The sequence below is a fragment of the Cryptococcus depauperatus genome, chromosome 4 (genome assembly GCF_001720195.1).
Source record: "Cryptococcus depauperatus CBS 7841 chromosome 4, complete sequence".
In the NCBI taxonomy this organism is placed as follows: Eukaryota; Fungi; Basidiomycota; class Tremellomycetes; order Tremellales; family Cryptococcaceae; genus Cryptococcus; species Cryptococcus depauperatus.
Genome location: NC_089471.1, coordinates 912,405 through 925,657, shown reverse-complemented (window position 1 = coordinate 925,657; position 13,253 = coordinate 912,405). Strand labels below are relative to the sequence as shown.

The 13,253-nt window shown below is 43.4% G+C and overlaps 6 protein-coding genes across 6 annotated transcripts; 3 read left to right on the top strand and 3 right to left on the bottom strand.

The window, feature by feature from the left end:
* Positions 1 to 13: 13 nt before the first annotated feature.
* On the top strand, positions 14 to 811 carry L203_103654 (uncharacterized protein; the record flags this gene model as incomplete). Its single annotated transcript, XM_066213047.1, has 3 exons — positions 14 to 536; positions 589 to 732; positions 783 to 811. The coding sequence occupies 3 exons, from the start codon at positions 14 to 16 to the stop codon at positions 809 to 811; spliced, it is 696 nt and encodes a 231-aa protein (XP_066069144.1).
* A 413-nt stretch (positions 812 to 1,224) lies between these two features.
* On the bottom strand, positions 1,225 to 2,180 carry L203_103653 (WD repeat-containing protein JIP5; the record flags this gene model as incomplete). The annotated part of the gene is made up of 5 exons (XM_066213046.1): positions 1,225 to 1,514; positions 1,563 to 1,688; positions 1,740 to 1,921; positions 1,969 to 2,075; positions 2,133 to 2,180. The coding sequence occupies 5 exons, from the start codon at positions 2,178 to 2,180 to the stop codon at positions 1,225 to 1,227; spliced, it is 753 nt and encodes a 250-aa protein (XP_066069143.1).
* Positions 2,181 to 2,235: 55 nt separating this feature from the next.
* On the bottom strand, positions 2,236 to 2,630 carry L203_103652 (uncharacterized protein; the record flags this gene model as incomplete). The annotated part of the gene is made up of 3 exons (XM_066213045.1): positions 2,236 to 2,299; positions 2,349 to 2,554; positions 2,604 to 2,630. The coding sequence occupies 3 exons, from the start codon at positions 2,628 to 2,630 to the stop codon at positions 2,236 to 2,238; spliced, it is 297 nt and encodes a 98-aa protein (XP_066069142.1).
* Positions 2,631 to 2,785: 155 nt separating this feature from the next.
* On the top strand, positions 2,786 to 5,204 carry L203_103651 (uncharacterized protein; the record flags this gene model as incomplete). The annotated part of the gene is made up of 3 exons (XM_066213044.1): positions 2,786 to 3,116; positions 3,165 to 3,415; positions 3,486 to 5,204. The coding sequence occupies 3 exons, from the start codon at positions 2,786 to 2,788 to the stop codon at positions 5,202 to 5,204; spliced, it is 2,301 nt and encodes a 766-aa protein (XP_066069141.1).
* A 355-nt stretch (positions 5,205 to 5,559) lies between these two features.
* Positions 5,560 to 6,398, bottom strand: L203_103650 (uncharacterized protein; the record flags this gene model as incomplete). The annotated part of the gene is made up of 5 exons (XM_066213043.1): positions 5,560 to 5,645; positions 5,694 to 5,763; positions 5,820 to 6,025; positions 6,091 to 6,160; positions 6,213 to 6,398. The coding sequence occupies 5 exons, from the start codon at positions 6,396 to 6,398 to the stop codon at positions 5,560 to 5,562; spliced, it is 618 nt and encodes a 205-aa protein (XP_066069140.1).
* Positions 6,399 to 6,646: 248 nt separating this feature from the next.
* Positions 6,647 to 8,318, top strand: L203_103649 (uncharacterized protein; the record flags this gene model as incomplete). Its single annotated transcript, XM_066213042.1, has 5 exons — positions 6,647 to 7,403; positions 7,461 to 7,775; positions 7,826 to 7,969; positions 8,032 to 8,207; positions 8,268 to 8,318. 5 exons carry the CDS (start codon positions 6,647 to 6,649, stop codon positions 8,316 to 8,318), a joined length of 1,443 nt encoding a protein of 480 aa, XP_066069139.1.
* Between the last annotated feature and the right edge of the window lie 4,935 nt (positions 8,319 to 13,253).

The window sequence follows — 13,253 nt, the reverse complement described above, 5'->3', positions numbered from 1 at the left end:
TCCATCTTCACAAATGAGTTTACTGACTCCTAGGGTAGCCCATTTGAAGCAAAAGCTGGTCCTACAAATATCAGGTCCAGATTCTCAAAAGTTTCTCAAGGGGCTCAGCTGCAAGGATGTGGAATATTTATCAGGTGGATACAGTGGATTTCTCAATGCTTCAGGCAGAGTATTACACACTGTATTCATATTTCCTCGGTCGGACACAAGCTATCTCATCACACACGAGTCACAAGAATCACATCCTGAACCCCTCACGAAATTACTGCCACCCTTCAAGCTTAGGTCGAAAGTTCGCATAAAGGATGTTACAGATCAATGGGATGCTTGGTCATCGTGGGGCAGCAGCCTGGCCCAGATTGACTCACCAAGGAGATTATGGAAGATTGGTAGTGGAGGTGCTGCAGAGAGTCATTGGGAATGGCAGCAAGGAGTAGCACAACTCAATCTGGCAGAAGGTGAAGTTGGCTGTTGGGATTTGAGAGCAGGATGGAATGGAATGAGCCAGCAGTTGTTGGTTCCTAAAGGCAATAGACGTAATGCATTTCACGCTTGGCTTGAAAATTCTTTTGTCTTACACAAATCTAGCATCGCTTGCCACCAATTATGATATATCCACGGCCGATGAATATAAGCTTCATCGCATGCTCCTTGGCGTTCCAGAAGGTCCTGAAGAGATTGTTCCAGGTCAGGCGTTACCTTTGGAAAGTTGTATGGATATACATGGTGGAGGTAGGTAGTAATGAAATAGAAGCACAACTGACCGGATAAGTTGACTTTAGGAAGGGCTGCTATCTCGGTCAGGAATTGACTGTTCGCACTTATCACACTGGAGCTACCAGAAAACGTATACTCCCTATACATCTAATTCCTCTTGATTCTACTCTCAAGATATTCGATGTCTTAAATTCTCCAGTACAAACGCCTATTGAAGATGGCAACATCCTATCTGAAATTATCTACCATCCTCCAAGATCATCTGCCACTCGTAAAACACGGTCAATTGGCAAAGTGCTTGCGCTCCACAATACTGTTGGTTTGGGACTAGTGCGCTTGGAGATGGCTGAGAGATGCTGGTGGTCAGACGATATTTTGCAGTCATCTGTCACACAATGGCTAGAAAGCGATGCTGGCAAAATGACGGCTCAAATCAATGGGAAGGAATGGGGAATATATGTGGGAAAAGGTGAAGCATACGCGGCGGCATTGGATTACATGTCATCATTATAAATCTGCAAAAAAATCAAAGCTATCTTCCGCTTGACTCCTACCCATATCCTTCATTCCACTGTCTTTTTTACTCTTTTTCTTCTTGCTTTTTTCCTCATCAGAATCGGACTTTTCCACTCGATCATTAGTCATTTCTTCATCTTCATCACTGCTGTCTTCGAAGAGATCTTCCAAGTCAGTAAGTTTGAGGCATTCTTCGTGGCTAATACTGCCGAGCCATTTGGCGTTTCGGTCCAGTCTGATTCGCTCAATAGGAAAATCACCATGTGTGGCAACAACACCCACTATATATCTGTAAGTATCATAATTGCCAAATTCATAAAGAATGTTACAGAATTTGTGTGGCAAAATCTGAATAACTCGAATCATGCCATCTTCTGATCCAGTAGCGACGATGTCAGGTGTTAAGGCCACCATTGCATCGACCGACGCTGGATGTCCTGGTATACGGTCTACGCCTTGCATCCAATTGAGCACTAGATTACTGAAACTGACAAAATAACACTCACAATCCCCCCACCCTTTCTTACGGTCCCAAATGGACAAAACACCTAACCCAGATCCTACTATTGCCTTCGTCCCTCTTTTTATAGGCACTATTGACAACAACTCATCTTCCTGATCGTCTGAAATGGATAAAGGTTGAGCTTTGTTTGAGCGAATATCAATAACAGAAAGATGACCATCACCACTGCGTTGCTCTGAGTGCTTGCTAAAAGTCGATAGGAAATCACTCACGAGGTCGTCACGAGTTGTCGCTTATCTTCAAAATAGATGAAGTCTGTGATGTAATCGAAATGTTGCGAATATGTTCGAATAGAGGCTTCTTCTCTGGGATCCCAAAACTAGTGACTAACGTCAGACGTGAATATCTTGCGGTTATAGGAGCCGGAAGCTCTTACCTTGATTACACCTTCATCGTCGCCGGAAGCGATATGATTCGGATTCATACAGAATATTCGATTAACCGGGGACCTAGACTGATTAGCCAATAACTACAGGGCGTTAAACATACTCGTGAGCCCCAGCTATCTCTCTGGCCACTAAACCATCGGCAGACGATAATTGGCTACCCCAGGAATCAATTATTGTCAAGACATAGTTACAAAGAACGATACAAGATGTTTCCGCTTTTGCCTCCCACCCATACATAATCTCCATCTTGCTCAACAGACAAAGCTCTCGCTGTTCTTTTCGATGGCCTTGCGCTCCATTCAGAAGTAATTTCTCCCGTCGCATCGTCGTATCGCCAAGCACAGACTTGACCAGTCAAGAGAGATGAGAATACGACAGGTTCTTTGGGATGAAAATCAAGGTCAAAAGGCTAATTATAATGTCAGAGTAGTTCAGCCAGCCGTTGATTGTATAGCAACCTGGTTTTTTAGCTTAATGTCTGGCATTATGCCTTTCCTTTCGCTTTTATGTTTTCCAAATGCTGCTCAAGAATATTTCTAGATTACCTCCACTTAGTATAATATTACGTAATCATAATCCATTTGGCATGTTTTGCTGACATTACAACTAGTGGTTGCGTAAAGTTATAAAGGGACGTACCATGGATACTCTCAAAGTAGCCAGAGTGGACGATGTCATCCTACAACAGCTAGTTCCCCCAACAATCCCAGAAGGCGTACCCTCTCGACGCAACTCTACTGGTCAGCTACATCTTACAGCCCACCATCTCATCTTCTCCATCACAGACACTTCAGACACGCCAGAGGTATGGATACCATACCCAAACATCGCTCTTCTCGCTCGTTTGCCGCAAACAATTGAAGGGCGGTACCCTATACAATTAGAAACCAAAACATTTGAAAACTTTGTTTTTCTATTCACTAGAGATCGGGACGGAGGAGCAGAAGATGTTTGGCAAAGCGTCAAAGATTGTACGGTGACAAGTAAGTATCCCTGTCTAAACCAACGCTCACGGATAGACTCTATTGAGCAACTCTATGCTTTCTATTATACCTTTCCATCATCTGGAAAAGGCTGGACGGCTTTCAATCCTCGAGCAGAGTTTGCTAGACAAGGCCTCGGTACTCGAACCAAGGCCTGGCGATTTACAGACATTAACAAAGAATTTTCTTTCTCATTAACTTATCCTAGCAAGCTTGTCGTTCCTAGCAGAATAAGTGATTCGACCCTCTCATACGCTGCTAAATACCGAAGCAAGTCACGCATACCTGTACTTACATATCTACATTGGGCGAATAATGTATGTCACTTGGCTTATGACTTGTGCTTATTATTCGAAGGCTTCTATCACCAGGTCATCACAACCTATGGTCGGTCTGAAGAATTCTCGTTCGTCGCAAGACGAGAGGCTCGTCGAATGCATCTTTTCTTCTCATCTCTACCTTGAGAATGCCTATTCCTCGACCCCTATTTTCGGATCTACATCTACCAACCTCATCATCGATGCTCGTCCTACCACCAATGCTATGGCTAATGTTGCTATGGGAGCCGGCACAGAAAACATGGAAAATTACAAACTAGGCAAGAAGGCTTACCTGGGTATCGATAACATCCATGTCATGCGAAATAGTCTCAAAATCGTTGCAGAAACTATCAGAGAAGCCAATGTCAAACCTTCAGTACCTTTGAATCGTGTTGCATTAAGAAAAAGCAATTGGCTTCGACATATATCGGCCATCCTTGACGGCGCACTGATCATCATCCGCAACATTCATGTCAATGCATCGCATGTACTCATACACTGCTCAGATGGCTGGGATCGTACAGCTCAGCTTAGCGCTGTGGCCCAAATTGCTCTTGATCCATATTTCCGAACTCTTGAGGGATTCAAAGTGCTTGTGGAGAAGGATTGGTTAGCCTTTGGGCACAAGTTTCTAGACCGCTCAGGGCATTTGTCTTCTGAAAAATATTTCATGATGACGGATGGCGATGACGAATACGAAGAAGAAACAGGGGGTGCTCAGAAGGCTGCGCAAGCATTTTTTGCTTCAGTGCAAAAGCAGTTTTCCAGCTCGTCTCATTTAAAGGAAATCTCTCCTGTTTTTCATCAATTCCTCGACTGTGTTCGACAGGTACAGCGGCAATTCCCGGATCGATTTGAATTCAACGAGCAGTACCTACTTGATATTTATCGACACCTCTATTCCTGCCAATTTGGGACCTTTCTTTTCAACAATGAGCGTGAACGGCATTCTCCGGTACTTGGTCGGTCCTATATCAGTCGCACAGCGTCTGTTTGGGATTTCCTTGATTCCCCTCAAGAGAGATCAAGATACATTAATCCTTTCTACGACCCATCTCTCGACAACAGCAAAGGGACACATGTAGACCAAGGAGTTTTGTTGTTCGACGCAAACAATGTTGAATTTTGGTTTCGTCTTTTCGGACGTGGAAATGAAGAAATGAACGGATCGCCTCTTGCGACAACACAAGCACAAGGAGATGAGACTCTGGGCTTACAAGAAAGTGTTGTTAATGATACCATAGGCTCAGAAAAGGCCTTCCCAGCAGCGTCCTCTGCATCTCAGCTAGCAGAACCACTTTCAACAGTGACCATTCCTTGGAATTGGTCACAGTTGTCTGGAAATGCCATCAGTGCTGTGCAATCTGCTGCCCACCAAATTAGGAATATCTCGCAAGATGCATTAGCGCAGATCAAGGCTGAAGCGGAAGAAAGGGATAATAGCGATGTTAGGAAAGATATGAGAAGGGTAGAGTTACAAAATCGACCTGTTGTACAGATTCCTTCAAATTCCAATCCATGGTTGACGGACTTACAAGCCGTTTCTGGTTCTGACCGAACTATACAGCCCCTGATCTCACGGACAGCAAGTAACCCTTGGGTAACAAACCCTGATAACGTTTTGCCTTCATTATCTCATCCAACAATCCCAAGCAACCCACAGGAAACGACATTAGCGGGCGCGACAGAATTCACGTTAGAGAAGGAGCAGAAAGAACAACAACAAAAACAATGGGATCCATTAGGAGCATTGTGACAGGCTATTGAGACAGACAGATGAACAAAAGCGAGAGGAAGAAAGTACGGAGACATATTAAAGTTCCTTTACAGATTTTTCTAGTTGTATGTCATTATCTAGACTTTTTGTCAATCGTTTCCGCACTTCCTCCAACGTTTTTTCTATGGATGAATCCAGGCCCAGTTCTGAAATCACAGCTAGGGAGTTAAATGTTTCAATTTCAGTTATCATTCTAGATTCTGCTGTTTGTGATGGTATCCTTGTCTGTTCAACTTCTCCGAATATTGGTAACATAAATGCACTTTTTTTCCACTCCACAGCACAATCAATGAGGGTTTTGAAGCACTTTGTCGCCGTCAGATGATCATGTTTCTCATGCAGGATCTGTTGGAGTACGTTCGATAACCTTGAGACAATGGGATAATGAACACCAAACGCGGCGATAGACATTAATAGTGGCTTGACAGCATCTAAAGATGTCAGTTGTTTCCTGTAATATTGACCAACCTTCATAGTGTCCAGCAGAACAATAAGCATCCGCCGCACTGGCGGCTATCCCCGCAAATTGCCCCTTCCACTGCGACAAGTCAGCGAACCATCAATCCTCTAATAAAAGTATAAGTTCGAGTTCACAATGATTTGACTACTGTCAGCCAGTCTAATAGCATTATCCAAGTCTTGGCATTTGATAGCGGCATTCAAACCAATATCCAAGAGTTCTCTTGAAAGGCCACCGAGTGGTTTTGCCGATGGTGAATTGTCAAATTTTAACGTAACAAGATCTAAAGCTCCACGGTAATCTGGAGGATGAGCAAAGTACAAACTGCTGGCCATATACTCTAAGCATTTTGCTTTTTAGATAAAATTCCCGTCGAGCCGACATCGTTCTTTCGAGGATGCTTACCTAAGCGTTGCCTGTCAAGTTGTGACTTGAAGAGAGGAATAGTAACTTTGTATGATTCTGGCTTCAACCACTATTTAAACATGAGCATTTATCGCATGGAATTCTGTAGCAAGATCACTGACCATGCGTTCGGTATAAGCGTGCTCTGCCTTGTATTCCGTTTTTGACCTTTCCACGGCTGCGGCTATACGGAGCTGTCTGATCGAGGTCTTATCAAGGTCCCTTGGCAAGGGCTGTAAATGTTCTAAGGCCTCGCCACTGGCAAAGGAGCCTTGAAAACAACTTGAAGTGCCCACTGTGAACGCCATGGAAATGTAGAGCGTCTGAACGTGAATATACAAATGCTAGAAAAATGTTAGAACGAACGGCTGTCAAAAGTGGAGGTTGTGTGCCGTTAGTCTCTTCTTGTTTCATCGTTTTGTTTCCGCTAATTTCTTTCGATATTACTCGTTTATCAATCATTTAATAACATATTCTTGATTCTATACATCCGCATAACTTGTATTTGCATTATTGTACATACCAAATTACTTGTATACCTCTCAACGCAACGCCCATGGACTCTCTCGTCACACCTAATCAACCCAATCTCGATCCTGTCATTTACCCATCTCATCTGGCACAAACAACCTCCCCCATCTCGCAATCAAGAGATCCTCCCGAGGGGATTTCTGCTGAGACAGAAGTACCTTCAATAGGGCCAGGGAAACGTAAGGGGGCTCAGATAGCTCTAGGATCAACATCCGTGAGCACCAGACACCTTCCCACTATTCCAAATGTTCCGGAAACTCCTACAAATATCGCTACATCTAGCACTGTAGATGGAGGAAATGCTTTAGAAGAATCATCTAGCAGGCGCAAGAGAGCTGGTACTAGATCAGAACGGCCACATCTCCAGTCTAATACCGAAAGCAAAGGTTACCGAACTTCTTCAAAGTCATCTAGCGTCAACTCTAAGCCTCTCGAACCTCGATTGCCAGCGTCTAAGGAAGTCGTACGTGCTCCGGCATCTTTAATGTACTTCTCTCCTATGTCTTTCTACGGTCGCCCACCTAATCAGGCATTGCGAGCTCACACTGGAACATTGGTGGATGATAGGATATGGGTTATCGGAGGGGTAGACAAGCAAAGTTGCTGGAGAGGTGTGGCGTGGTTTGATACGGAAAGCTATATGTGGAGTACGATAGAAACACAAGGGGAAAGATTCCCCCCTTTGCGGGCACATACAACTACTCTTGTTGGCGATAAGTTGTTTATTTTCGGTGGAGGTGATGGGCCATCATATAGTAATGATGTTTGGATACTTGACACTAGTAGGTCGTATCATAAACGAAAAGAACAATAGTTGAGAAAGCTGACATCTAGCTTAGCCACGCACTGTTTTTCGCGCCCTGTTTTCAAATCCGATATGCCTTTACCACCACCGAGGCGAGCACATACCACTGTTCTTTATCGTCAGTGGCTTGTAGTTTTTGGAGGCGGAAATGGGCAAGCGGCCCTCAACGATGTCTGGGCCCTTGATATATCAGACCCAACTAATCTTTCTTGGGAGGAATGGAAGACCAGAGGCGACATACCTCAAAAGAAGGGATATCATACCGCAAATCTCATTGGACACAAGATGATAGTTTTTGGGGGAAGCGATGGTCACGCAAGCTTTGCTGATGTGCACGTACTAGACCTGCGTGAGCGTTATTGCATCATTCGGCCTATAATAGCTGACTTGTTACTAAAGAGACGCGGATATGGACTCTCGTCAATACCTATACGAAACACAATCGTCTTTCGCATACATCAACTCAAGTCGGATCTTATCTTTTTGTAATGGGCGGTCATAATGGTCAGTCATATGCGCAAGATGTTCTATTATTGAATCTTGGTATGTCTCATCATCGATTGTGGATTCAGTTGAAAGCGATGTTTCTAACGTAATATACCAAGTTAATTTGGAATGGGAAACAAAAATTCCTCAAGGTGTTCATCCTCCAGGACGCGGGTATCATGTAGCTTTGTTGCATGATGCAAGAATCTTCATCTCAGGCGGTTATAATGGTGATACTGTATTTGATGACTTTTGGGTATTGGATTTGAGTGCAAGTGCATATTTGCCACAAGTGGTATGTCAAACGATCTTTTCTTGGCTGTAGAGTGACTGATTTTCACAATTCCATTAAAAGACAACTTTTGAAGTCGACGAAACAACTCACAGCGTCAACAAATCCCAATAACAGGAAGGGGACCAGTTGATCTGATGTAGAATTGATGACCGAAGCATAGATATATAAAGATAGGATGAATAATGAGCGTAATGCCTCAATAAAGATGCTATGGATAAAGACAATGAACATCCAAAAACCTTTGTAACTAATTTCCTACCGACATGATGTCCACTTTTCCAGGTTAGTAATCGTTCTCACTTTCACTCAGTTCTTACACGTTAATTGTTCATTGTCCCTTCCGCTTAGCAAGCTTGTTCTTGCTAATTTTCTCTCAAATACACTTATATCATACTGTCTCTAATCATTAATCCTTTTTCTCTAATGATGTATAGTACCTCACCATTGCAAGCTCATCTCTAGTACAATGTTTTTTTGCGCACCAAGAGTCATAAACTAGTAGGACAGAGATGTATTCGTGGAAGGAGACTCGACAAGATGTAGTTTATCAAACTAAGTGGACAATTAAGCACTAATTTGCAAAAGCCAAGTAATCAAGAGAAAGCAAGCACATTGTAAAGGATAATTGGAAATCAGCTTATATACTAAGAAAGAGGTGATTGATGGAAGACGCTAACCAAAAGCATGATAATTATATTGGTAAGAAAATAATTACAAAGATTATTGATGTCCCAAAACCTGTATTCACTATAACCGGTGTAGTTGATCAAAAGATAGTGGCTTTTGACCTAAACCCATTCCATTGTATCATGATATGGGTAGAGATGAACATAAATACCATACAGGAGCGCATGTCAGTGACTGAGGACATGAGTGACTACCAGCAGCTCTTGATCGTGCACGATGTAGTTGCGCTGTGTGTTGCTCACTGTTCGAAAGTCATAAGGTATAAGCCGGACATTGTCCTTGATAGCGCCAACGTTAATCCAGGCTCCTGTACCCGTATTACGTGCATCCTTGAAGAGAAGACCTTGCCGTTACCTGCCTTGACAGCATCATAATCAATGTCAGTGTTACGACCTGGTACCGGCGGCCTTGGATAACCGGTACAGGTGGACGGTGGTGATAGGCTTACAGGCGATAGCTGTAAGTGATGATAATAATCCGCGTGGAGGTCGGACGATGATAAATGCTTGTAGCAAGTGAAAGAGGCCTATAGATGTAACATACGATATTTGATCCTCGAAGAGGATCCACAACTATGAATGCTGTATGTATATATGTATTCGATATGGCTACATACAATAAACAATACAGCACAGCAAGCAATCCTTGTGTTACGACCATGTGTACACACATATATACCATAAGTGTGCAGGGTCGTAACAGTATCCTCCCCTCCAAGGTGGTGAGCTCCTGCGAACCTAGGTGGTGGATGGAGAACTGCTGAAGGTAGACTTGGTTGTGATGAGATATATCTGAATGAAGGTAGTAAAGATCGTATGTGAATAATTGATTTGTTTTGTTGTTTCTTTCTCTCTCATCTCCCTTTCTTGTGATGTCATGATTTTCTTTTCTTATCCTTTTTCTTTCTTTTCTTGTCCTTTATTTGTTTTCTGTCCTTTTCTTATCCTATTCTTTTCTCTCTCATATTTGTTGTAATTTCTGGTAGGTTTCTTTCTTTCCGTTCGAACCTCGTCTGATCTCCTGCTAATAACTCTTTCCTAGTTTTATGTTACAGTTCCACTGTAACCCCACGGAGATGGGTGGAAGTCCGACAGGGAGGAGTGTGTATTAAGTTCTGTATTTTGTATCTTAGTTCTTTATCTTCAATTCAATGCATGTCCAGGAGTAAAACTCTAGGCCTGTTGAATTAATACATATATATATAACCGTGAAACCTAGTATCAAGAACCTTAGAACCGAGAACTCCTAGAACCCAAGCACCTTAACTTCCTCAACCCGCCCCAAAGAAACAATTATAGGGCAGGCCGTGACAAACATGAAACGAATGGTCTCTGAGTATGTTAAATCATGCCATGAGTGTGCTAGACACAAGCCAAGACGTCATGCTCCATACGGACTCTTACAATCTCTACCAGTACCTACTCGACCATGGTCAGAGATCTCAATGGATATGATAGGTCCACTCACAAGGTCAAACGGATATGATGCGATCCTAGTGGTCGTTGATCGTTTCTCTAAAATGGCGCATTTCATCCCAGTCATGACAAGCATTACATCGACCGAACTGGCTACGCTCTTTGTTCAACACATATTCTCAAAACATGGGATTCCAGAGAAGGTGGTGTCTGATCGAGGTTCTATTTTCATTTCAAACATGTGGCGTGAATTTGCTAAACTCGCAGGAATGTCGAATGTGTACTCGTCGCCATATCATCCCCAAACAGATGGGCAAACAGAAAGAATAAATCAACACCTAGAGCAATATCTGAGCATGTATACATCTTATCAGATGGATGACTGGTGTAGTCTCTTACCATGGGCTGAATTTGCTTATAACAATTCTCCTAGTCATAGCACCGGATTATCCCCATTTGAAGCATTGTACGGTTGCAATGTCCGATTCGATATGAACGCCATCGAAGAAAGACTTGAAGCTGCAAAAGAAAGCCGGATAGATGTTAATACATTCGAGCGATATAAGGAAATAGAGGAATGTATCAAGCAAGCCAACGAACGGTCAGCAAAACAGTACAACAAGAAGCACTTACCAGCGCCAAAGATAGAGATTGGAAGCGAGGTTTTCCTAAGCACTAAGAACTTGTCAACAGAAAGACCTTCTGCCAAGTTGGAAGCTCGCTATATTGGACCATATAAGTTGACGGAATTCATAGGGAAAAATGCTGTAAAGCTAGACTTACCTTCGAGCATAAACACAAGTCCTATTGTCCACATATCGCGTATCGAGCCAGCCTACCCGAATCAAATTCCTGGTCGTGAACAACCACCACCGCCGCCAGTTATTGTTAACGGCGAAGAGGAATTCGTGGTAGAAAGAATAGTGGACTCTAGAAGAAGATGGTCCAAATTAGAGTACCGAGTCGAGTGGAAAGGCTATGCTGGAGAAGAACAATACCAATGGCTACCCTCAGAAGAGGTTCAAGAGCTTGCAGCCTTGGATGAGTTCCATAGACTGTATCCAGAGAAGCCAGGAGGACCAGAGGAAGACTTGGAAGCTGGAAGAGGAAGAGGCGTCCGAAAAGACGGTAAAATAACTAGAGGGAAGTGTTGTAAAGTATAAGATGAGGACTGAATTGTGTATCGCACAGGAGTGCTCTATTTTTGGGATGGGAGAAGGTCAGACTGTTACAGTCCTTACTGTAACCTTGCGAAGATGGAAGGAAGCCCGCTGGTGGAGGTTGTGTATATAGTTTATATTTGTATCTCTGTTTTCTCTTTTTCTTTTATAATTATATTAATGCAAGTTGGAGAGTAATTTGCTCTACGCCTGTTCTGATATAATACATACTCTTGTGCAACCTAGAACCCAGAAACCGGGAACCAAGAACCCAGAAACCGAGAACCAAGAACCAAGAACCAAGAACCAAGAACCTAGAACTAAGCCGCCATACCCGACCTGCGACAAAGACAGAGTTGAGCAGGCGCTAACACCAAGTCACCTCCCCAGTCTGCATCGACATAACCTAGTGCTACTCTTTGGCTCGAGTGTGTTACGGCCTGTCCCAATTTCTCTGTAGCGCAGGTTGGTGGGTTGTTCAAGGTTTTCTAGGTTTCTAGGTTTTCTCGGTTGTCTAGGTTTTCTAGGTGATGCAGTTGTCTAGGTTTATTCTATTACAGGCCTGAGTAGTTAAAACTCAAGAACTTGCATTAATAGAAATATAAAGAAAAGAACAAAGATACAAGTAATGTAAACTATATACACCAGCCTCCACCGCCGGACATCCCTCCATCTCCGCAGGGGTTACAGTAAGACTGTAACAGTCTGACTTTCTCCCACCGAAAAATTGAAGCACTCCTGTGCGACGAACTTATCAGTACACATCGTTTACTTTACAACACTTCCCTCGAGTTTATTTTACCGTCTTTTCGGACGCCTTTTCTTCTTCCCAGTCTCAAGCTCTTCCGCTGGTCCTCCTGGCTTCTCCGGATATAGTCGATGGAATTCATCCAAGGCCACCAGTTTCTGCACTTCTTCTGAAGGCAACCAGTCGTACTGCTCCGGCCCGGTGTACCCTCTCCATTCAACTCTATACTCTACCCTCTTTCTCTGTCTTCTCGAGTCCACAATCCTCTCTACCACAAACTCTTCTTCACCGTTAACATTAACAGGCGGCGGCGGCGGTTGTACACGGCCAGGGAGTTTATTCGGGTAGGCAGGTTCGATACGAGAGATATGAACGATCGGGCTAGTATTGACATTTGTAGGGAGGTCCAGCTTGACAGCGTTTTTGCCTACAAATGCTGTCAACTTGTACGGTCCAATGTAGCGAGCCTCCAACTTGGCAGAAGGTCTTTCTGTTGACAAGTTCTTGGTGCTCAGGAAGACCTCGCTTCCTATCTCCATTTTTGGCGCCGGTATGTGTCTTTTGTCGTATTGTTTTGCTGATCGTTTATTCGCCTGCTTTATGCACTCTTCTATTCCCTTGTACCTTTCGAATGTATTAACATCTACTCGATTTTCCTTTGCTGCTTCGAGTCTTCCTTCGATTGCGTCAATGTCGAATCGAACGTTACAGCCGTATAAGGCTTCAAATGGGGACAGTCCGGTGCTGTGGCTAGGAGAATTGTTGTAAGCAAATTCAGCCCAAGGTAAAAGATTACTCCAGTCATCCATTTGATAAGATGTATAGATACTCAAATACTGCTCAAGATGTTGGTTTGTTCTCTCAGTTTGACCATCCGTCTGAGGATGATACGGCGAAGAGTATACATTCGACATCCCTGCAAGTTTAGCAAACTCACGCCACCATTGAGAAATAAATATAGAACCTCGGTCGGATACCACCTTTTCTGGAATTCCATGTTTTGAGAAGACATGTTGGACAAAAAGCTGAGCAAGCG